At 40.2% G+C, this 23,134-nt stretch overlaps 1 protein-coding gene across 1 annotated transcript; it reads right to left on the reverse strand.

The window, feature by feature from the left end:
* Positions 1-6,788: 6,788 nt before the first annotated feature.
* Positions 6,789-15,915, reverse strand: LOC110952772 (glutaredoxin domain-containing cysteine-rich protein 2). The gene is made up of 5 exons (XM_022196482.2): positions 15,355-15,915; positions 14,721-14,904; positions 12,722-12,831; positions 10,116-10,343; positions 6,789-8,060 (listed from the first exon to the last, which is right to left on the reverse strand). Exons 1-5 carry the CDS (start codon positions 15,409-15,411, stop codon positions 7,887-7,889), a joined length of 753 nt encoding a protein of 250 aa, XP_022052174.1. The 5' UTR covers positions 15,412-15,915; the 3' UTR covers positions 6,789-7,886.
* Positions 15,916-23,134: the final 7,219 nt, after the last annotated feature.

Raw genomic sequence — 23,134 nt, forward strand, 5'->3', positions numbered from 1 at the left:
ACAAAAGATACACTGCCAGCATCCCTAGAGGTCCTGTGTCCAATACTCCAATGATTCAGAGCTGTTGCGCAGCACGAAGGATCCGTGTCATATTACGTAGGTGCTTTTTATGCTGTGGCTGATCAGTGTTTGCTGAGAGCCAATAGCAGGGTGAGGTCAAGTAAGAGGTAGACAACATTAAGATAAACACACTACAAAATTCCCCATTTTCAGAACCTTGCACTGAAAAACGGACAGATGATTGCTTCTGATTTGGCACAAGGTTTGTCTGTGGAAACTGCTATTTCAGTGACAGCTCAGACATAGCTTGGAAAATCCAAACTGAATCTCCATGTAATCTATCTCCATGTTAGGAGATACAGGAGAATCAGTTTGGTATTGGGCGAAGTGAATCGCGTTTCCCTCCCGGGAAAGTTTGGTACAACCAATCATAGCACAGGAGGCGGGAGTTGCTGCATCATCTTCAGTGCCTGGATTACCCATAAAACACCTGCGCACCAAACACAAACATTAACAAAGTTATTCCTAACACCGCTAATCGTTTGGAAGGAGTCTCTTGTTGCATAGCCTTTTCAAAAATAAGTGTTGTACTTGAGAGTACCCCATGTATTCGCAGATTTTTGTGACAAAAACGGCAGTAATCATTCACCGCGACGCTTTCTCGGCTGCATGCCATTGTTGTTTGGACTACATGGACTTCAAGGTCGATTTGTTTGTGCGTCACATCCGTGTTACACTGATTGGTTCTTTCTTGTTCAAGCTGCATTCGTTAGCCCCTCCTTTTTGAAATCGTCTTGTATCATCACAATGCCAGACTGCCTTTATTTGTATTTATATTAATACATAAATAAAGTCAGTCTGGATTTTCCAGGCAAGCTCAGACCGTTAAAATGCCACTGAAGTCAGCCTGTATGGATGGTGTGCAAAAAGAAAAGAAAAAAAGAGAAAAGAAAAAAAATCCTCAAAAAACATGACAACACCACCAGATTAGACTTTGCCACGAGTGTAGTCCAATAAGCATTAGCAGCACAGTGTTTGGTCAAATGAAACCAAAATAAAGTTATTTGGATCAGAAAGGATCAGAGTGAAAGAAGAGGAGTGTGTTGATACAAAGATGGGTAAGTGCAAAAGGTGTAGACGAAATGACATTTCTGGATACTAAAATAAGTGAATGAAAGACGAGTCCTTGTGTTAAAAGCTTGACGGGGGATAAATTTGCCATCATGGCGATGATCCTGAAAAACACAAGGCAACAACAAACCCACCAACACGTTTGAAAAGCATGTTATCCTCGAAACAAACCACCAAGATGATGCAATTTATTAGAGCTCCAAACTGTAAAAACAGAAAGAATCATGTTATTTTTGACTTTCTAACAAACCCTGGACTAATCAGCTGTGACACAACTGTGATATTCCATTAAAATCACTTTGTCCAACATGTCTCGTTCTATCCTGATTATGCACTCTTCAATTATATCCCATTAGGGACTCTGCTGTGACCAAGAGTCTTAATTTTTTTCTTATTTATTTAAGTGATTTGTTGCAATATAACAAGGTAATACTGAAGATATTTTTGCGTTTTGATGTCTCTCTACTGCTCACCACGGTTGTGCCCTTTCCATGGACGTACCTAAGGTTATATCGGAGTCAAAAATGAGCTCAGAGTAAGGAAAAATGTGACGGGAGCAAAAGACATCCAAAAGCTATTTGAGGTTCAGAGGGTTAAAGAAGAAATATGTGAAAGCTGAGACCTGTCCAAATATTTCCAAACTCAAATTCAACAGAGCAGTTTTGAAGGAGTTTAGGTGGAAACTCGAGCAATAAACTGACAGCAGCTGAAAAGAACAACCTGAAGAACATGTGTCCACAAATTTGAAACTAGTATCATTCATCGTTGCATGTATTTGCTGCTGTAACACTGAAAATTTCCCCACTACAGGATCAATAGAGGTTTAATCTACCTAATCTATCTGTATCTGGGCATGCAGAAAGAATGAAAAAGAAGATACAAAATCCAAAAAGGGTAACTGCCTGTAGTCTCTGTGTACTCTGATCTATCAATTATACAGTCAGATGGTGTATAAATACCAACACCTGCATATTCAAGCAATTATTTATGGGAGAAGTGGGCAAGTTATCTCAGCCACTTCAACCATTGTGTGATTGTTGGTGTCAGACTGGCTTATTTGAGTATTTCTGAAACTGCTGATCTTCTGGGACTTTCATGCACTGCAGTCCGGAATGGTGTGAAAAACAACAACAAAAGAAACACTTCTGTGGAACCAAGCACTTCGTTCATGAGAGGTCAGAGGAGAATGGCCGTAGTGGTTGGAGCTGGCAGAAAAGATACAGATACCATCTCTCTATAACTGTGGAGAGCAGGGGAGCATCTCAGGATGCACAACACATGCTTGAGGCGGGAAAGGCTACAACAGCAGAAGATAATGTCTGGTTCCAATCCTGTCAGGCAAGAACAGAAATCTGACGCTGCGGCGGACACAGGCTCACCGAGGTGCGGCAGGTGAAGACTGGGGAACATAGTCACAATCAAAGAAAGTCATTTTGCAATAGTGCCTCCCAAATATTTAATTCAGTCCAAATCCTAGAAGTCTACTCCTGTCTGTCAGATATAATATTTCACACCTTTGCCAACTTAATTCAAACACAGAGCAATTACATTATATCCCAATAATCACATTTCATATACTTGATCCTAAAAGAAAATGTATCTTTATGCATTTATTTAACTGGAAATGCAGTAAAAAGAAAAAAAAAAGAAACTGAAAGATTGCACATGGCACAAGAAATCTGACCTCTGATACAGAATTATATTTGTATGATTTATCACTTCTGACTCCTCTGCTGATTGGTAATTACATCTAGAGGGTTTTACTATTCAACTGAAGAAAAATGTCATTGTTGCCCCTAATCCCTCTGTGGAAAGGTCAGAGGTCAGGGGAAGCTAATAGGACCTGGAGGGTGGAGGGCTGAGTACAAAATTTTGCCAAACAATATTGTAGCAGAGTTGATGCTTGATGTGATGAAGGTTTAAAGCCTGATCTAGACAGGAGTTTCTCTAATCATTACACAATCACTGCCCTTCAGCAGCAACCTCAGGACAAAAAAAGGCACATAGAAATGTGTCTGCACACTAACTAGATTAAAAGATAATATTTAGCTACTGTCCAAAAGTTACACTCCTAAATTAAAAATCTGAAGTGACTTGCTTTGCTTCCAGAGATTACCCAGAGGAGTGAGGAAATAAGACCCAGACTGGCAGACAGGAGGCTCAGCTCTAACCAAACAGAGAAAGTTAGCATTTTCCGATGAAATGTCTCTACACAGCGCAATATTTCTGTGCTAAAGTTTATGATTAATGGACACAGTCTGCTCCCAGTCTGCTCCCTGTGTCTTATATTAAAAATGGGCGATGGGAGATCGCAGATGTATCTATAAGGCATTATAAATGATGATGCCGCCTCTGGAGAAAGCGCTTCCCTTTTGTGTTCATAAGCTATTGTTTTGCTATCTGCTGTGGTTAAACAAGGCATTATTTGGCAGCGTGAATCTGAAATAAGTGATAGTTTTGGATAATGGACTGCAATATATCACAAGAACAGCAAACACGTGTGAGTGTGTCCAACCAGCAAAGCACAGTAAACAAAAGCCAGTGAAATAGTTTGCTAGGTCTGACAAAGATCTATCATTTGGACAACTACTTTCACTTGTAGGCTGGTGAAAAGCTTACTAAATGGAAGGACATTGGAATTTATGCCAACAATTACAGAAATTGGATTGACTCTAAAACTTTACTAGCCACCCTGACTGCTTCATAGCAATGCAATATTTTCGAGTAAATGAGACTGATTTTACCTGATGTTAAATCATGCCTGGTACATGAGTGATTGAGACATGTGCCAGATGAATTTATCATGCGTTTTCCTGTTGCATTGTGCGCTTATGCATTTCTATGGTTAGTGATGCTTCTGAAAGTGCATTTATTTCAACAGTCCCTCTCTAATCTAATCAACGCAATGAGACGATAATTGCACTCCAACTACTTCAAAACTCAGCAGCACAAGTCCTCAGTAAGACCAGAGGAGAGCTCACATTACTGATTTTAAAGGCTCTGCACTGGTTACCCATCACTATTAGAATTGATTTTCGGTTCCTTTTGTTAGTTTATAAAACTCTTAATGGCCTTGGTCTTTTGGATTTATCTGATTTGCTTTCACCTTATGAACCCTCTGGTCTTCTGGCTGTGGCTTTTCAGTTAAACCTTAAATCAGAACAAAAAAAAAAAAAACTATGAAGAGGTAATGTCTTTTTTCATATAATAGCCCACATTTCTCATACAACCTTCCAGAAGACCTGAGGGCAGCAGAGAGTGTTGAGGTTTTTAAAAGCAAACTCGAGACCTGCCTTTTTGGTCAGACTTTTTACTGGTTTGATAGCTTTTATGCATTTGCTACTCTTCTTGGAACCAATTTTATTTACCGATTTCTCCATTTATTCACTTATTGACACATTTTAGTCTATTTAAAGTACAGTTTACTTCATTTTTGTCAGTTCCTAGTCAATCTTTTAAGTTGTGCTTCTATTTCTAACTCCATCTCTTGTTTAATCATGAACCTTTTTTCCATTTATCAGTGTTACTTAATCTTATTTTGTTTCATTTTAACTCATCACCTCAGGGTTCCTCAGTGCCTGTGTTGGATAGGATAGCATTTCCTCTAGTTCCTTAGTCCTTGTGTTTCAGATGGGGGCTGGGTGTGAATGGTGGTAGGGGGAGGGGATTGTTTGTATTGTTTTATTGCTTTTTACTTGTTACTTGTAAAGCACTTGGTGATGCATTTTATTCGTATGAAAAGTGCTATTTACGTGAAGTGTAATCTTTTCAAGGGGTGACAAAGGAAAAAAAGCGTTCATTGGTAAAGAAACCCGCCCAAAACTCAGGTCTAAAGAACGTTTTTAATGCTCTCTGTAAATAAATTAAACCACAATAGCATATGTAGTTCATTATTATCCCGATTAAGCCCTCCTGTAGCTTGGTCACTTAATAATAAAGCCATTTGCCCAGTGTGTCAACAGGTTGCCATTTCTCACATTTTCTCTACTGAATCCATTTTCCTGCTGCTTGAGTCTGTATAAACAAACGTGCACACAACTACCCTCGTTCAGCTTACTAAATGTGTGATATTCATGCTCCGTTGAATAACATTTGTCTGAATTCCTGCTTCCTTAGAGCATTTAGTGTAACACTTGTGCGTTTTTTACCTGCTCCCTCATCGCTCGAGGTCCTGCAGGACAGAGGAGGCCAAGAACACTTGTGTGACCCAGTTCTCCATCACTTTGCTTACCCTGTGGAATACTGAGCGAGAACAGGGGCTGGAATGACTGAGTCAGAAAAAAAAAACGCAGTTTTAACTTCAGCTCAGGTGGCAGGTTTTGTTTTTTGTTTTTTTTTTAAAGTAGACCAATCAAAGAGGGAGAGAGAAAGCAGAATGAAAAATGGGCCTGTAGATTCAGGTTCCTTGTTCTCATCCCACAAATAGCAGGAATTTGATTGCTGATGGGGCTTTTGGCAAGGGTGCTGCTAAACCATCCTGTCGGCTCTTTAACTCAATGTGAGTCTATCTAACACAATAAGATAAAGTAATGGAAAGCCCAGCGCAAAAATAGGCACAGAGGCAGGGATGGTGGGCTGTAATGGTCTCAGATGCTTATTCTGGCATGACTTTTGGCCAGTGACGCCTTAGAGGATGTAGTCACTGCTTTCCGCTGTTGACACGCATTTTGATTGATCATCTCTGCCTTGCCGCATAAGGGTAGTGGTGGAAAATGCCATTTCAGCAGCCACTGCAAAAATATCCCACGGCTCAGTGCAGTTTATATTTGATTACGGCGCATGTAGGCATATTAGAGGGGCTTTGTTACTGAACAGAAAAAGGGGAAACTGGTGACTGCAAGCAGACGTCAAGAGCGCGGTAACACAAAAGTGATTCATTCTGTGTGGATAACATCACACCCTAATGTTCAAATCTTAAGGGCAGAATTTATGAAAGTTTGCAGTGGGTTAATGGAATCTTGCCACAGACAAAATCCATAACTGCATGATGGTGATCACTCAGAGCTGACAAAAGCAGTGTAAAAAAAACCCAAAAAAAACATTAAAACCTTTTGCCATCGAGGCAATAACGCTTAGTTTTGTTTTTCCTTTTCGGTTAAATCAGCCCCAAATGGCAGGATAGAAAACATTGTGCTTGATTGCATTTGATTCGAGGTGTAATGACGACGAATTATTCAGTGTGTTGCATTCGCGGTTTTGTTACGTTTCGTTTAGTTTCGGAGCTGGCAACACAAACATTTGAGGAATAACTTGCACACATTAATGTTAAAGACATCACTTTTGGATTTATGATGCAGCTCCGACTAGAAGATACATCTAGAGCCGCTGCACAAATCAAACATGTCGGATATGAGAGTGACATTTGTGACTCTTGCGGAAGGCAAGAAAATCAATCCATGATTTGTGTATTCTGCAATAAAACATAGGATGGCTGTCTGTGAACTTCAACGTTTTTATAGATTGGATTTGCTACATTTACTGTAATCGTGCCTAAAAAAAAAAAAAAAATCAGTCCCCATTGTCATGCTGGGATGTTCCTGATGCGGTACATGCAGAAACAGAGAGAAGATAGTGTGTCTGAGTTATATGAATATCTTCTTTTAATAGCACAAAACTGCCGAAAGACTAGTTGGTTGACACAATAAAAGAAGCACTGATAAAGCCTTCAGGTGTTTTATTCCATTCATGTCAAAACTGTGTAGATAAAGCTTTGAAACAACTTGAGTGGCAATAATCTCAGAAGAAGAAGAAGAATTCAATGTAAAAAAAAAAAAAATTCCATAATATGTAATATTCAATATTATGTATAAGCTGTTCTACAGAACTGCTGATATTTATTTCGCTCATCTCTTTTGTCTTAATATCCATTTCATTCCCCACCCTTTCACAATAAAACAGTTTTAGTGACACTCAGTCCAAACTCAATATGCAGAATGCCACACATTTAGACAGTACTCTTAGTCTAAACTGTGTCTTAAAAGGTTTGTAACTCTGTTTGTACAAACAACAGTATTAATGGTGAACTAGAGTTCGTATGGCTGAACATTTCTTCTGTGTCATGCTATCAGCCTTCACAAAGCAGTAGGTTTTTTACTGTATTTGGGTGGAGCTGAACTTAGCCATTATCTTCTGTTACTATTTATAAAACCAGCATTTTCTCACCTACTTTTATCTTTCACTCAGTCTGTAATTTTTTTCCCCTGTCTCTCCATCGCAAAACTCTTGTCTCATTTTCCCACAAAGTAAAAGCATCAATTACCCTCATAGAGCATTTCATGTTTGGATGAAAGCGGCTCTGTTCTCTCTGGTGAATAGACAGGGGAGATAGGAACAGGGCAGTCTTCCCAGTAGATACAATAAACTGGAAAATGTTTGCATCATTTTAATTAAAATGATAACTCTGTTGTGGAACCGGGGTTTATCAGGAAGAAGGGCGGCAGACGCAAATAAATGTGACAACAAAAAAAGCGATTATGTGTTTGTGTTATCGCAAGCCATGTTCACTGCACACAGTAATTGTATTTTATGATTTCGTGTCCGCTCCACAGTTACATTTCCCCTTTCCAATGATGGCTTATGTTTCCTAGTAGTGCCTCGAAACACCCCACCAAGAACATTTTGGATTAGAGCAATATTGCCACTGAGACAATTCTGACAAACTGATAGCACATCGGGCGCACACTCGCTCACAGCCACACGCTCTCATTCACTCACTCACTCATTCTCTGCCAGACATGGGTGTCAGCCAAATGGTGCTATTTACTGGAGCAGGACTGGCACTTCTCCAGACCATGGGGGTAGCAGGCTTGGCAACGCAGATCACTGATGGACTCATTGAAGCGGTTTGCCAGCATGGACAGCTTGCTACCGTGACACAGAGAGCAGGGAGCGCAGCCCGAACCGCCACAATGCTGGCAGCTGTCGGCCTCCTGGAGACAGAAGAAACACATTAGAGGAGGAAGAGGAGGTAGAGAGAGGAGCTGTGAGGTGAGGCAAAGGGTAAAAAAGGGGAGGGAGGGGTGTGAATGGGTGAGAAAGGCGAGGGACAGAGGGATACATATGACCACCAAATGTTAAATGCTCATTTCCAGTTGGTCATTTGAGGTCAGTCTCAGGTACTTTTAAAGTGCATGTAACTGTTATCCATAGTAAAATAAAGTTTTCCATTGAATACTTTACAGTGCAATTGTTTCAAAACTGATGAACTTGCAACTGTAGGCTGAACCACAACACAACTATCTAGTCTAATTGACCTGCCAGCTGGCAAACACCCTAAATGGCATAAAGATTTCTTTTCCCCAATACTATTTCTAATGAAATGCCTTTGGTAAGTACTTGTGTTGCAGGTTATTGTACAGCCAGCCAGTCATTTTTGCAGGCAGTTGGTCATTCCTGCAGAGTGTACAATAATGAGCATCTGCCTGAATATTACCAACACAATGAGAAGCAGATACAAACAGAAAATATACTTTTGAATCTTAAACAACCAGATGGGGTTAATCAGCAGAAAATATTTGTGAAAATTTTCGGCATTTAAAGTGACGTCTGTGGAGTGACCATGCTTGAGGTTGAGGTATAGTGAAGTATTTCCTGCCAACTAAATGCCATTCACCCCCGATTCTTTATGATTTCCTCCAGGAATCCCAAAGTAAAGTAATAGACAGATTAGCAATGCAAGGCTGCTCCAGAAGAAGAGGCTCCATAAATAAATAAAAACTGTGGCACGGAGAAATAGTGTTTTGCAAATCTAACTCACTTTTTCAAAAGGCAAAATAGACAGCGGGCTGAAGTGAACGAGGCATTATTAAGTTCGGGAAACTGACTTTTGTTAATACCACAGGTTACTGTTTGAATCAGATAAGAATCCACAGTGGAAAAAACCACCTACAGCACCCAATGTTCTTAGCCTGTGAGCAAATATTTGCAGCCGAGATGCACCACAAACAGCAAATGAAAGTGTTCAGCACGTACTAAATGTCACAGGGATTAAAAAACAATATATTGTGCTTCAGTATTGTCCATGACTGGCTTGCTATATTACTGCAATAAAAAACAGAAGTTAAAAAAAAAAAAAAAAACAGGACACAGATGTATTTTCTTGCAGAAGGCAGCAACAAAAGTTAAAGCAACTAGGGTAATGAAGAGACGCTGCATGCAATCCTTGTCTTTTCATGAAAGCCCATGTTTTCTTGCATCTAAACTCACATTTGTTGCATGGTTAGCAATAAAATAAATTTGTGATGATCCGCTGTAATGGTGCAAACGAATTCCAGATTGAGTAAACCGTTACTAAAACTATTAAACTAAGATTAGAAATGAAAAAAAACAGTGACATACTTTTGGAGTCTGGGCAACAAAGGCAGAGAAAATAATGAAAAAAACAAGTAGCAAAGAGTTGTGAGACTGCCAAATAATACAAAAAGAGCTGAGAATGAACTTTTTCTTAGAGGTAGAGAAAATGAGAAAATAACGAGAGAGGTGAGAAAAGGATGGTGGGAGACGGGGGAAGAGAACAGTAATCAGCCGAGGAGGTGAGAGGGAGGGAAATAATAGCGAGCTGGGTATCCTTGCTGGCTGGTAAGTGGCAGGCAGATGCTGCAAGGGCAGAGTAAAACTGTGGACTCATCAGTATCTGTTCACAGTTGACAGATAACACTAGGACAATAGGTTGGTGGTTGTTGCAGCAGGAAGGGGGAGTTTCTAAGGCAAAAGAAAAAAGAAAAGAGAGAACGGGGACACAAATAAGGTGGCAGCTACGAGAAAACACAAAGGAGACTGTGGGATGAGACGCCCCAAAAAACAACACTGCAGTTATTCTGTTGAACGCAACAAAACAAAGTGAAGATAAGATGGCAGGAGACAGAGAAAGTGAGAAGGGGAGGAATAGGAGAAGGACATGCTGAGACTGAGAATAACAAGAAACAGCAATGGGGTGATAAAAACCATACCACACCTCTGAGAATCATTTGGCCGAGGATCATTACCTTGGTATCTGCGTCGCTGATCTGTTTCTCCACCATCTCCTCCCCCTCCTGCGCAGAAAGAGATCTAGCCCTCCTCCGGCTCCCCCTGTCCCTGGCCTTTGGGTATCCGTCCAAGTCCACGGGAGGCACTGTGTGGTGCCGCAGCGACTCGGGCTTCTTCGGTGGTGCTCTGATGATGCGCAGATTGCTGGTGTAGATGATTATCTTGCCAAAGTCTAACACAGAGGACTGACAAAAAAATTTAATTGAAAAATCTTATATCAGTTTATACCAACTACAGCACAGTGCAAGCATTTTTATGAGCCTTTAACTATGGCGTATAGGCTTATTTCATACACTTTCCAGAAAAACATATTCAGCTGTGGGTTTTTTGTGTGGGCGGCAAGAGAATTTGTAGTTGAAGGCAGCTGAGGAGTCACACCCTTTGTGTAAAGCACAACATGTTTTTTTTTTTGCTGTCTTCTGGTTTAATGAGGCTTCTGGTGGAGAAATTGGAAACTAATTATTTTACCACAAACATCCTCCTCTAAAGAGTCAAGAATAAATCCCCTGATCTTCGGTACGAACAAAATAAATGGCTTATTTGATATTTCAAAGTGCTCATTCATTCATTCATTCATTCATTCATTCATTACATTTAACTCACTTCATAATGGCTGCATTTGGTTGTCCATCAGAAATGATTGGCATCTCTGCATCCGTTGTGCAGAGCTGCATTGTTGATTAGCACCAATGACTCAGTAATTACTTTGCAAATCACCGACACGTTCTTTTTTCACAATAATCTAATAGGTTGCATTATTCAGACATCCTACTCAGTGCTTTTCTCTTGCTGTAAAAGAGACATCAGAAAGCCTGAGAGCCATTAGGCCTTGCAAGGAAGGTGGCCTCAGTGGGACCACTGTGCCATTCCTTGAATAACGCCCTGAAAGGAGAAACTAACTCCAGATTGCGGTCTTCCAATGATAAATGCAATAAAGACTGACTTCGGTCACCAGGGCCAAGTGTTCCCTTTGTTTAGAGGATAAAAGAATGAGACTGACATGAAGCCAGCAGGCGATGTAGCTGACCTCGCTCTTAGCCCGCTACGCTAATGAAGCCGCTGCCACAGCAGGTTAGGAAAAGTGCCTTTTTCCTGTCAGATGAACAGTTTTGATGCTGTTGTTGCTCCACTTTAATTGTTGTACAATTTGCATCGAGCAGCATGCCGTTGAAGCTTTAATTACTCAGGTTCCATCTCGTTTTCTATTTTAGGTCTGGATTGCTTGTTTTGTTCTGAGGCTCCTCCGAATAATTATTAAATGACCTTACGTGGGCTGATGATTGTGTATGAGTTTATCGAGTTTATTTCAGCACATGTAGCAGTGCAATTGTCATGCTCATTAGTGTATATCTACAGTATTTGGTAACACAAATTAAAACTAAACATAATTGCTCAGTAAGTGTATCCAAAAAGACATTGCATAGTGAACATGCTCCAAAAACATAAATTTACCACTGAAAATCAAATGATAAGTTGTTAACGGGCATTTCATGTAGCTATTAGTGAGAAAGGTACCATATTCATAATATAAATGGCAATTCTTATGGCACTAAATCACATTATTCCTGCTTGAATTCAATAGACAGCATAAATGAACCATAAAAGAAACACAAAATGTAAAAAATTTTTTAAAAAGGAGCTACTGTGCCCAGTGTACAGATATGGGTTCTCAGGATGTGGTCAGGCACAGTTAAAGCCACTGCTATTGAGTTATCGTTTGCTCTTTTTCAAATTGTCAATATAACATAAGAACAAAAAGTATTGCAAGGCCCTGACACCATGACGCCTTTAAATATTGACTGATGAGCGGAAATCAAAGAACACTTTGGGCTTCTAACCCTTCAAACAAATGGATGGGTTCAGTGGTTTCTAGTGCATCAGCTCACAGCATAACATTTATGATTACGGTGATTAAAACTTCAGCGCTATGCAAAAACACTTTCAGGGGCAGGCGTAAAAGCAAAATATCACAACATGAGCAAGGCGATGCAGAGAGTTCCATGACCTGTGGTCGACGGAGAATTTGGAGCAGTACAAGCTCTGGGTATATGGGCGAAGTTGGCGTAGACAGCATTAATCCGTCATTGTCAAAATGAAACCATTGCTGCTTTGAATAAATGGTACATATATTCACTAGATAAGGAAATGTACGAGGTGATTTGTACACACAGACAATGAACGGTCAGTTACAGGTACATGTTGTTCCCCTCTTATTCTGCCACCATAATCCTGACTCTCTCTCAACATATCACTGCTTCCAATTCAGTATCACCATGACTCAGTCTCGTTGCCAATTTCTTGCCTTCAGGATCACAGTGAAGTAAACTGACATTTTAATCAACACTCATCAAAACCCAACAGCAACAGAGTGACTGTTTTTGCTTTTAGCTTATTTAAACTGCGCTGACAGATGAATTAAGACAGTTAAGACGGGTCTTAATGCTTCAAACATTCAGACAGATAAAACTGGCAGTGCTAGTGAGAAATCTAATCTACACTAACTCTCACCTTGATTAACATCAAAATTCAGCAAAAGGCAAAACCAGTGAGCCGCAATACTTACCTTGTCGTCTCCCTCTGCTTCATCAGTCTGGCTAGCAGCAGGCTTGTAGCTTCCCATTCCTCTGTACACATTTATTCTCTGGGCAATGAGCCCTGTTGGAGGATAGACACCTGGAAACAGAAGAAAACATGTTGTCAGGATAGAGTGAGAATTTGCACCAGAAATTTCTGAGTCAAGTTTCATCTGCAAACAGCACAAGCTGTGTTTCCAACGCATTGATCAATCAGTGAATGTATTTAGTCAATTAAAGTTACAAGTTTTTACCTCTGGCAGCCCCAGGTTCACACTAATGATAGATTTAGACTTCATATTTAAGTCTATTGAGATTAGCCAATTACAGTCATACATTTTTGCCAGTAAACTTTCCAAGAGAGATACCTCGGCCTCTTCGCTTTATCTTGACCTGCATTATATCTTACAGGAGGAGGGGCCAGGATCAATGATTGGAAACAAGAACAGCAACAATGGCGGCCAAACCGTTGCATGTGAAGCAGTCTTGTGTTCTGAGAAAGTCTAAAAATAGAAAATAAAACATTGTGGATCCTTTTGTGGGTTGCACAGAAATGACAGCATGGGTTGTCTAAGGGCTGGGCAATATAACATAAAATAATATCACAATAAAGGCTTTAATTTCACTCAGTATTGATACTAGCAAGCATTGATAGATTTTTCATAAATACCATGAGAAAAAAAGGATTCATTTCAACTTAACCACCTTGCTTTGAATTTAAACAACTAATCAGTTTAAACACAAAATGATTTTAAAGTTCACAAAACAATAAAAACAGACAAACGCCAAATGGACACTCATGAATCAAACTAAAGGGCTGAGCCCAAATTGATACATAATAAATTAAGATAGCATGCTAAACAAAGAGGTGCACAGAGAACGAGAAAGAAAAAGCTGCAGCATCACACTAAGGTTAAGGTTTTGTGTGGCCAGGACCATGTGACCCCACACTAGCAGCTTCATGCTCCCAAAAATAAAAGGCTGTCAACTGTGACCGTGAAGTTGGTCATAGCTTCCACCTGAGGAGGTCTGTGGGGGCACACTGGGGTAAAAAGATTCCTGACCAGTCACTGACCACACACCTTGGGATACCTGCAGGCCAGTCAACTATATCTTATCAAGGTATATGCTAGGTTTTCTATGAGCCATAGATTGAGCATGCTTGGTGTTTGTTAATACAATTGAACTTTACATTTTGGTAACAGGATTTCATGACACTTAGCATCAGATGGATTTAGGTGAACCTAGCAAACATGCTACTGAACAATGAGTTTGTTGCTCTTGATGAGGTTTCCATCACTGGTACAAATCACTATCATCATATCACCCAGACTAAAGTCATTAAAACAACAAAATAGAGACAAGATGTTAATATATAAGCTTTAAGGCCCAAATGGGCAAATAACTGTCGAACAGAATCACACATTTGCCAGCATGTCAAACTACTCCTTTGATAACATATCACGCTATGCTTTGACTCGATGCACTTTCTAACCGAAAAACACATTTTTAAAAAGCACTCTAAACTGGTCCAGTGTTTGATTGTTTCATCTTTGAAAAAGTCCATGTACCAATGTCACAGTCTGATTGACCTCCACTGGCCCATGCTGCCCTAGCATACCAAAATAATGGCCTGTGCTGATTGCATTGAGATGGTACAAGTGTAGCCTTCAGTTATACACTCTCACAAATCTGCAGAATTTTTTTAATTTTTTTTTAAAAATGCTTAAAAGTGCAGTAGATTATTTGATGGGACCACAAATACTCACTGCCCAGAGAAGCCTCAATCATGCACAGCTATATCATTATGGTGACAGTAAAATCAAGCAGCTGAACATGCTTAGACCATCTCATGCAAACCTCTCTCAAATGTAACATACGGATCTCATGTCTCCTTAGTTACAGTATAACCCACACAAATCAAACCAAGCAGACATGCATACAAAGTAAGTCAGTTATACAGTATGTTTCACAGTAATTAAAACCCACCCTGTTGGTCTCCATGAGTATCCTCAAACCCACAGAGCTGCTCCATCTCGAGGTGGTTTGGAGGGATTTTGCGGTGGACGAAGCTGTGAGGGTATTTCTCCTCTGGACTGTCCAGCTCCTGACCGTCCTCGTACACGTGCTTCAGCACCCGACCGCTGTAGGACGACGCCAGCTTGAACCTCACCTGCGGTTTGGAGTGGAAGGTGACTTGTTTTCACTCCACTCCTCTAAAGGGTTTTCATGCTGAAAGGATGCAGCAGCAGTTACAGCACATTGTCTAATTTGCATAGCGTGCTGGCTTGGAGCAGAGGAAGATTTGCGAGTAGAAAAAAAAAAAGTGTTGTTTGATCAGACAAGAGGGGTGCACTCAAACATTTGCAGCGTGTCAACGTGCAAGCTGACGTCCCGTCTCATCCTCTCTCTCTCGGTTTGCAGTTTGACAACATCAGAGGACCGTTGTGTGCTAAAATGTACATCATTCAGCCTGTTATTTAAGCAACTGTTTAAAAAAATAACTTAGAGAGAGCCTGATACCTGAAAATAACCTAAACATGCATTTCACTCAACATGACACATTTACAAAAGTACTTCAAACCTCGGAAGCTGAAATAATGTGGCTCTGCAAATAACTCACCTTTCTGGGCTTGGTGCCTTCATAGCGTTGGTTCAGTTTTCTCTGGAGTTCCTCCATGGTGGCTGATTGAAGAGGAGATGCAGCAGAGCGTCAGTCCATCCAAGAAGCTCCTTACCTGCAGTGAAATGACATTACCTGGACACTGGGGTGCCTGCTGCGATGAAAGGATGTTTGGACGGATAGATTAAAGACTGGCTTGATATACAGCTCGATGGAAGCACAGAGTATATGGGAGTCCAGCTGAAGAGCTGTGTGGAGGGAGTGGGTGGATGATAAAGATAGAAAGATGAAGCTCTTTCTGTGTGTCCTTCCCCCAGAGTTTGACTGTACCTGCTGTTTTAAGGGACCCAACTTTCTAGCTACCAGTGCTAAATTATTCATGGTGAGATCGTGTGTACAAAAGGGTGGTTGAGTAACCAGAAGCCCCATCATCAAATAATTATGATCACCAAAATAGAAGGTAGTTGGAGCCAGTGTGCAGCTCTGTGTGTTTGTGTGTGTGTGTGAGGGAGAGAAAGAGTGAGTGAGGCAGCGCATGTGTGTGTGTCTCGGTGTGTGGGAGTTGTTAGATAGTTGTAGAACCACCTGTCATTGGACTGGAGCCGAGTCCATCCGTGTCGAAAAGTAAACGTGACATTTGATGTCTGCTACTGTCATACAGAAAACACAAAACATATCCATGAATGTGTGTGTAGAATCTCAGTCATCCAGGTCTTTGAAATTCTAAGAACGCCAATAGAAGGCAAATGGGCATCTCTTTTTAGATCTTGAAGATGTTTCACCTCTCAGGCAAGAGGTTTCTTCAGTTCTGAAGGAGTAGCCTCTTGGATCAGAGATGAAATGTCCTCAAGGTATCACACTGAAATAACACCTTGCCTTTATAGCATTTTTTCCTGTGGTGTTTTTGTGTGTACAAATGAAAAATGAGCAGTCTTAGTCTCTTTGAAAGTCTAATTTAAAAAGTTCTAGTGGCATAACACCCAACCACCAGCAGCACCGCCCCTCAAAAAGTGAAGTTTTCACACTTTTACTCCACAAGGCAACACTTCTGGGACCCTGTCTGGAATCCAAGAAGATTCAGAGAGAGATCAGACAGAAAGATCAAACAGATTTATATCACAAATGCAAATCTTTGAGATGACAAAGAGAAAACATGAGAAAGTTGCTTCAGCTCAGACATTGAACTGAGGTGAACTTACCAGAGGAATCTGTAAGTCACACTGTCTTGTCACTATACCCCTATAGTAGCATAGATGCTTTCAAAATCAGCATTTGAAGTAAAAGGCAGCAAGACCGACATTTGCGATATTTCCTGGTACAGCTACCAAAGTACTTGAGAGTCGGCACCGTGGGGGGTTTGAGCCTACTAGTCAACCTGGGCCCTTTTATGTCAAGTTTGCTGGTTCTCCCTGTGCCTGCGTGGATTTTCTCCAAGTGTTTCACCTTCTTTCTACAGCACAAACGCATGCCTGGTAGGTTAATTGCTGCTTCTAAATTGGCTGTAGGTGTGAATGTGAGTGGGCATGATTACTTGTCTGAGTTAGCCCTGCAATCAGCTGGCAAACTGCCCAGGGGGAACCCCGCCTCCTGCCCAGTGTCACCAGGAATAGGCTCCAGCCCCCTGGGAGCCTCGATAGGATGAAGAGGCTATACACAAATGGGTGGAAAATTACTTTGTAACCAAGTAAAGCCTTGCCATATACGCAATGTCAATATACTGAAAAATTGCTAAAATCATGGTTGCTTGAGAATCAAGTTTGTACTCATAGCTAGACATGATTTGTTTTAAATTGTCTTATTTTGTGCTACCTGCCTGCTGCCAATGTTGCTATGTCTGCATCTATCAATGTTATTGTGATGTTTGTTGTATGATGCTGTGCTGTGTGGATGTTGTGACTGGTATTGGCGGTATCACTGTATTTTAATGAATTATTTGCTCTTATTTTGTTATGCTGTTGCTGGCATTTTCATCTGCCCAGGGACTACAGTTGGAAACTAGCTTTATAGCTAAAACTGGTACATTTACAGAAATGTTGATTAATGTGCACTGTCCCTGTTCAAATAAACTAATAAAATAAAATAATTTTCCATCCAGGTAGTGTTAGGAAGTGGCACCATTATAATAGATCGCACATTTACATTTTTTTTCCCCAAGTGTGTTCAAATCAACCTTCACATGCCCATACATACAATAAAAGTCACTAATGGTTCGTTCTGACCATGCTAGCAACAAAAAGTTGACTTCTTCACTAAGAGATGTGTGACAAAAAGTCAGTTTCCTCTCTCCTTGCACCAATAAATTCCAAAGTTCTGCTGAAGTGAATATGAGGCATCAGTAGTCTGAGTCAGAGTGTTAAAGTCACTGTCTTTTTAATGCCAAACTCCTCTTTTTTTGTAATGATCCTCCAGCACAGCTCAGCAAGAGAGCACCGTCTATGGAAACACAAAGAAGAAATTTGTGCTAAAAAGACTGTTCCTCTGGCAGAAGCTCATTTGATTTGTCAAACATATGGAACAGCAAATTGAAGTTGCACTAAGTAGTCAACAAATTCTTTCTTTTAAAAGCTAATGATGCTTTTGAAGGATAGAGACATTTTGGAACACGTTTTTAGCGAATCATCCAGTAATTCTAGACAGAGTCGGCACATACAGCAATTATCTTCCTATTCAAACCTGGATCTCAATAATTGATGAGAGAGTAACCTTTTCCTGTCAGACACGATGCAACTTTTTCAGCAGACGTTTCTCTTGTCACAGAAGGAAAGGCAGAAGTGCAACTAATAATTAACAATGTTTCTGCTGTCTTCAAGTGTAACAATCCGCCATGACAGTGTGACAATGAGCCAACATACATAATATCACAAGCCTGAAAATGAGGTAGTTAAATAGAACCACTACATTTATTTTGCTATACCTGTGCTTTCTTAACTGTGGCCTGTCAAAACAAATTGTGATGTGAAAAAAGGTTTATAAAGTAAGTAGCTTCTCTTCACCGGTGCAGAAAGCTTTTCTTCTTGTAACATAAAAGACATGTGCAAGTCAAACTCTCTCAGTGACCTGTACATTAGTAGAATTAAAGATTGTGATTCTCGACTTGAATATTAGTCAAATGACGCACATCATGGACCGTTTCCTTCTGAAAATGGAAGCAATATCCAACCCTTAACACTACATTACGGAATGTAGAGGTTTTTTTTTAGTATCTCAATTTATAACCTTTGAGCACTGCTGTACTGAGCTTTACTGAGCCCCATGAAATGAGCAGATTAATGTCGCTGAAGCTACCCAGGAGAAGCCAAGCTTCACAGGAATGGCCCACAACCACCAACAGATTGCTCATCTTTATTCCAAATAAAGCAATCAGTCTAATCATACGCCTATTTTTTAAATGGTCTCATCATTTAAAAGAATCACTCGCTCTCTAATTTTACTCTTTGTCATTTCCAGAATTGGCTTATTAAGGCTAATTGGGTATGAGTCATGCTGTCAGCATTCTTTTTAACATCTTTCACTAATTCAGAGACTAATATAAGATTTGAATCACATCTTAGAGAGCCAGTGATGGAGCTGGAGTCTGGGAGACTCTCTGCTGAGTCTGTGTGAATGCACTTGCTGGCATCATCTCTGGAGCCCTGTACCTCAGTGTCTGAGTGCCAACGTAAATAAGTCAAGTCCAATCCATAAATGCATACAGATTTGAAATATTCTGTATACATATTTTTGCAAAGTTTTCTTATCCGTGCATTGAACCTACTGATGGCAGTGGCAACTTTTTGTTTTCAGCATCTTCAGTACAGAATGAGCCCTAATCCAACAAATGGATGCCATTACCCCATGCATGTCGAGATCAGTCTTACAATTATCGTTACAGATGACTGTTATTAAGCAGAGTGTGAATGGATGATTTAAAAGAAAGAGGTAGAGAGAGATAGAGAGTGGATGGAGAGCCTCTGTTGTCTCTTCCCAGACCCAGCTTAATCAGATTGCAGAACAAGCAAGTATGGTTACTCAAGCGAGAAATTGTTTTGGGTGCATCACAAGGAAGGAATCATTTAATGTGCCAGGATTCTCACTGCTTTTGCTTTAAATGATTGCCACTATAAATAAGTCTCTCTGTGTGTCCACATTAACAGTTCATGTATATTCTATTATCCCCATTATCCTGCCTCAGTACAATAAGCGATACGAGTTTCATCACTCAGGTACAATACACGCTCTGTGGTCACAGTAGAATCCATATTCAGTGCTGTAATAGTATGGATTGAAAATGAGAAATAATAGTTTTGGTCTCGCCGAAGTGATAATACAGCAGTGGGACCCGAGACAAGCCTCGTTGAGCCACAAATTTAAACCCTGATGCAGCGTCTGACATTTGCAGGGGAATAAATTACAGTGGCATCTTGTGCTGCATCTATGAACCAGGTACGAGGAGTGCACACTGCTCCACTCTAAATCTTTTGATCTAAATGGTAAATGGTTGTATTTACTCCTGCCTTGTCTTGCCACGTGCACAGATTGCACAGTTGTTTATGCCCCAAACCCTTCCTTACCTCATCAATGGCTGTTCATTATCGTTTTGTATTTATAGGAGCATGTGTGTGCTAGGTTTGATTTTTCTCCCCGAGGGGTCCGAGTGCACCCTAAGGAAGTGTGGGTATTATATTTGGCAAGTCTCACTGTGAGGGCTTGAGGGCAGCATATGTCCTTGCCAGCCATTTTTGTGTACTCTCCAACTTCCCCCATCTTCTTTCTATCTCTCCCTGTGTAAGTAAAGTGCAAAAAAGGCAAAAAAGAAGGTGAAACTCTCACTAGTAGAAGATACATACTCATTATTTTGCTTGTACTCCTTCTCCTCCTGTCCTCCCAAGGGGAATGGTATTGACTGACTTTCATAAAAATAGCATCTATTTTCAGGCAGAAAGGGAACAAAGTCGGTAAGAAACTGTGACGCCAATCACTCAATGGCGGTCATTATCCTGAAGGCAGATGGTTAGGGGGGAGGCCGAATTACCCCGGGTGCCATGTAAGGAGTTTGTAACTATGACATGATCACTTGGTGTTTACCACACGCACACAATAAAAAGGACAAGAGCTTTGTCATTATAAATTGAAACCTCTTCTGTTCCACACCCTCTCTCTCTTTATCTACCAGTTTCAGCAGCAACCTCAGATTGTACTTTTTGACTCTCTTGCTCTGCCCTCAGGCAGCTGACAGGCACTGGGAAGGAGGAGTGAGAGAGAGAGAGAGAGACAGAGATGGAAGGGAAGACTGAAATTTTTGATGGATGGGACTGCGAGGGGGGGACCAAGGAGAGATAAGGGAGGAGCGATGAAGTTACAGATGAATATGAAAGACGGTATTTGTCTCAAATCATGTCTGAAGACACTAATGTCACATCCACTCTGAAGGTTACAGACAAAAAGAAAGGCGAGAAAAGATCTGGTCCCTGACAGTAGACTGGTGCTGTGTTTTTTCACTACTTTCATTTCCTCTGTGTTGCTGCTATAATTGAATGGACTGTAATTATCATACTTCATCCAAAGGCCCAGATTACATAACTTGTAGATGATATAATATGCTATTGAAAAGATAAATAATGAAATAGCAGGACAAATATCATTATAATGTGCAGGCAAGTTCTTGTTCTGTTGTTTTGCTTCCAGCATAAGAGTTCATATCAATGCAAAGTGAGCTGGAACATTATAAAACAAACATTACAATCTAAAGCAGCATTTATTTGTAAAAGTTTTGGAAACTTTGGAAAATGCATATACAAAAGTCAAAACTATCGGCGTCTTTGGAGGATTTGCATTCAAATAAAATCTATTTACACTAAGTAGGGCTTTCTTTATGTGAGCCAATTAGAACATAATTGAAGTAAACAATGCACACCATGTGCAAAAAAAAAAAAAGGCAAAAGCAAGACAATTCACATGTAACCTCATGTAGGTGAGGATACATCTATTAGCCATCCAAGGCTACAGTAGATCAGGTAAAATGACATCACATCTTCACACAAAATGCATCCAGCTTAACTGTGTACACCATAGCTGCTTACTCTCATTCTTATCAACACCACACTGGAATTCTTGCTTAATAAACAGCCATGTGCATCTAATGGATGGTGAGGTCTTTGATAGTAAAATATATTTTTTTAATGAACTTATAAGAATGATAAAATGCCAAAGTTTGCAAAAAAAAAAAAGACTTAAATGACGACAAAGAAGACACCATTAACACTTAATTTAATTGGACTTCCATTTAGAAAAAAAAAAAACAGGGAGCAGCACTGTTTTAAATAGAACTACTAATGCATTTAAACTTCATTATCTTAATTACAGTGTCTATCAAATGATAGATGTTGCAAGTCACAGTCAAGTTAATATTTAATATTTCACTGGGACTGATTTTCTATCTCATTTTAATTAGCTGAACACTGATGACAGTGGTGTTCAGCTCCCATGAAACCTCAAGCTCATGCAGAAACTCTTGTCTGGGATGTTACAAAGGGCTCCTCCTGTGACCCCATCCACCCCAGTCTAATTTCATCCTCAGGAAAAAAAAAAAAAAAAAAGTCCCTCTCAAAAATGATGCATGACTGTCTCCACCAACTGCAGTCCCAGTGAAAATGAGATTCAGGACAGCAGCAGGGGAATCAGAGCAGGGAATCACTGGATACGCCTACAGTGCTTTGTAATTTTGTGGTGAATCCCATCTGAAAATCTCCAAATGGTTTGTAAAGCAAGTGTAGTTACATAGTCCAAAAAAATAACAATCGAAGATGGCTCAAGGTGGAGCAAGCAAACAGAATTCTGCTTTTGAATTTTAGTAGGAGCGTTTTTTTTTTTTTTTTTAAGAAGTTTAAATAAACAATAGAATTTAAGAACAGATGTTCAGATGAATAGTTTAGGGAAGACTTGGAATATACAGCCATGCTCGCAGCTCTGTGAGACTGTGTTTAGACACAGCAGCCGCAGACATAGCTTTGAGCTATGCTTTAGTCGTAAGAACAGCCTGCTCAGCATGGCAAAACTAACATTCTGATGTTCAGCAGGTTAAATGTTTACCATTCATCATCTTAGTTTAATGTGTTCCAATGCAAAGTACAGCTAAGGCTGAAGAAAGTGTTATTAGTTTTGCAAGTATTTTCTATAAATCAAAAACCAGGACCAATAAATATCTTTAACCCGACGATGCAGCATGAAAATCGCCTGAATCACCAAAGAAGTTGCAATTTGTCTTAAGGGGGACATTAATGTGTGTACCAAAAGTAACAACAAGAAATTTAAACCACACTTTGAGGCAATTCAAATATATTTTTGACCACTATGTCTGTGAAATGTGGTATCCAATCAACTGCTGCTGAGACATTTCCCTAAAAAGCAAAAATAGCAACCCGCTGGTGGAGCTGGAGATAAAATCATTTGGAGTCATCCTTTGGGAACAATAAATGTCTGCACCACATTTCATGCCGATCCATCTGATGGAGTCTTGCCACTGGCATGGCTGAAACCATGAAAAACTCATGATCATTTTGGGTATTTGTTAAAAGCAGACGCAAGGAACAGCGGGATCATTATAGGTAATTTGTGCATGGAACATTGTGAAGTGATTGCGCTGAGAATAGCTGCTATATCTCCTGAAAACTGGAATTGGCATGAGGGTAGATTCTCCATGGTAGAAAATGTGGAGCTACCATTTCTGAATACCATGTGGCTGTCCACTCATTGGATTGGCTTTAAAAACATCAAGACAGAGTTTGGAAATCACAAGAAACAA

The sequence above is a fragment of the Acanthochromis polyacanthus genome, chromosome 17, assembly GCF_021347895.1.
Source record: "Acanthochromis polyacanthus isolate Apoly-LR-REF ecotype Palm Island chromosome 17, KAUST_Apoly_ChrSc, whole genome shotgun sequence".
In the NCBI taxonomy this organism is placed as follows: Eukaryota; Metazoa; Chordata; class Actinopteri; family Pomacentridae; genus Acanthochromis; species Acanthochromis polyacanthus.

What these genes read in the sequence shown, in the direction of transcription:
- LOC110952772 (XM_022196482.2), bottom strand. Translation starts at nt 15,411, where the DNA reads ATGGAGGAACTCCAGAGAAAACTGAACCAACGCTATGAAGGCACCAAG. An exon ending in AAGGCACCAAGCCCAGAAAG is followed by an intron (nt 14,905 to 15,354) that starts GTGAGTTATTTG and finishes TCCAAACCGCAG; the next exon opens with GTGAGGTTCAAGCTGGCGTC. An exon ending in TACTCATGGAGACCAACAGG is followed by an intron (nt 12,832 to 14,720) that starts GTGGGTTTTAAT and finishes TTCTGTTTCCAG; the next exon opens with GTGTCTATCCTCCAACAGGG.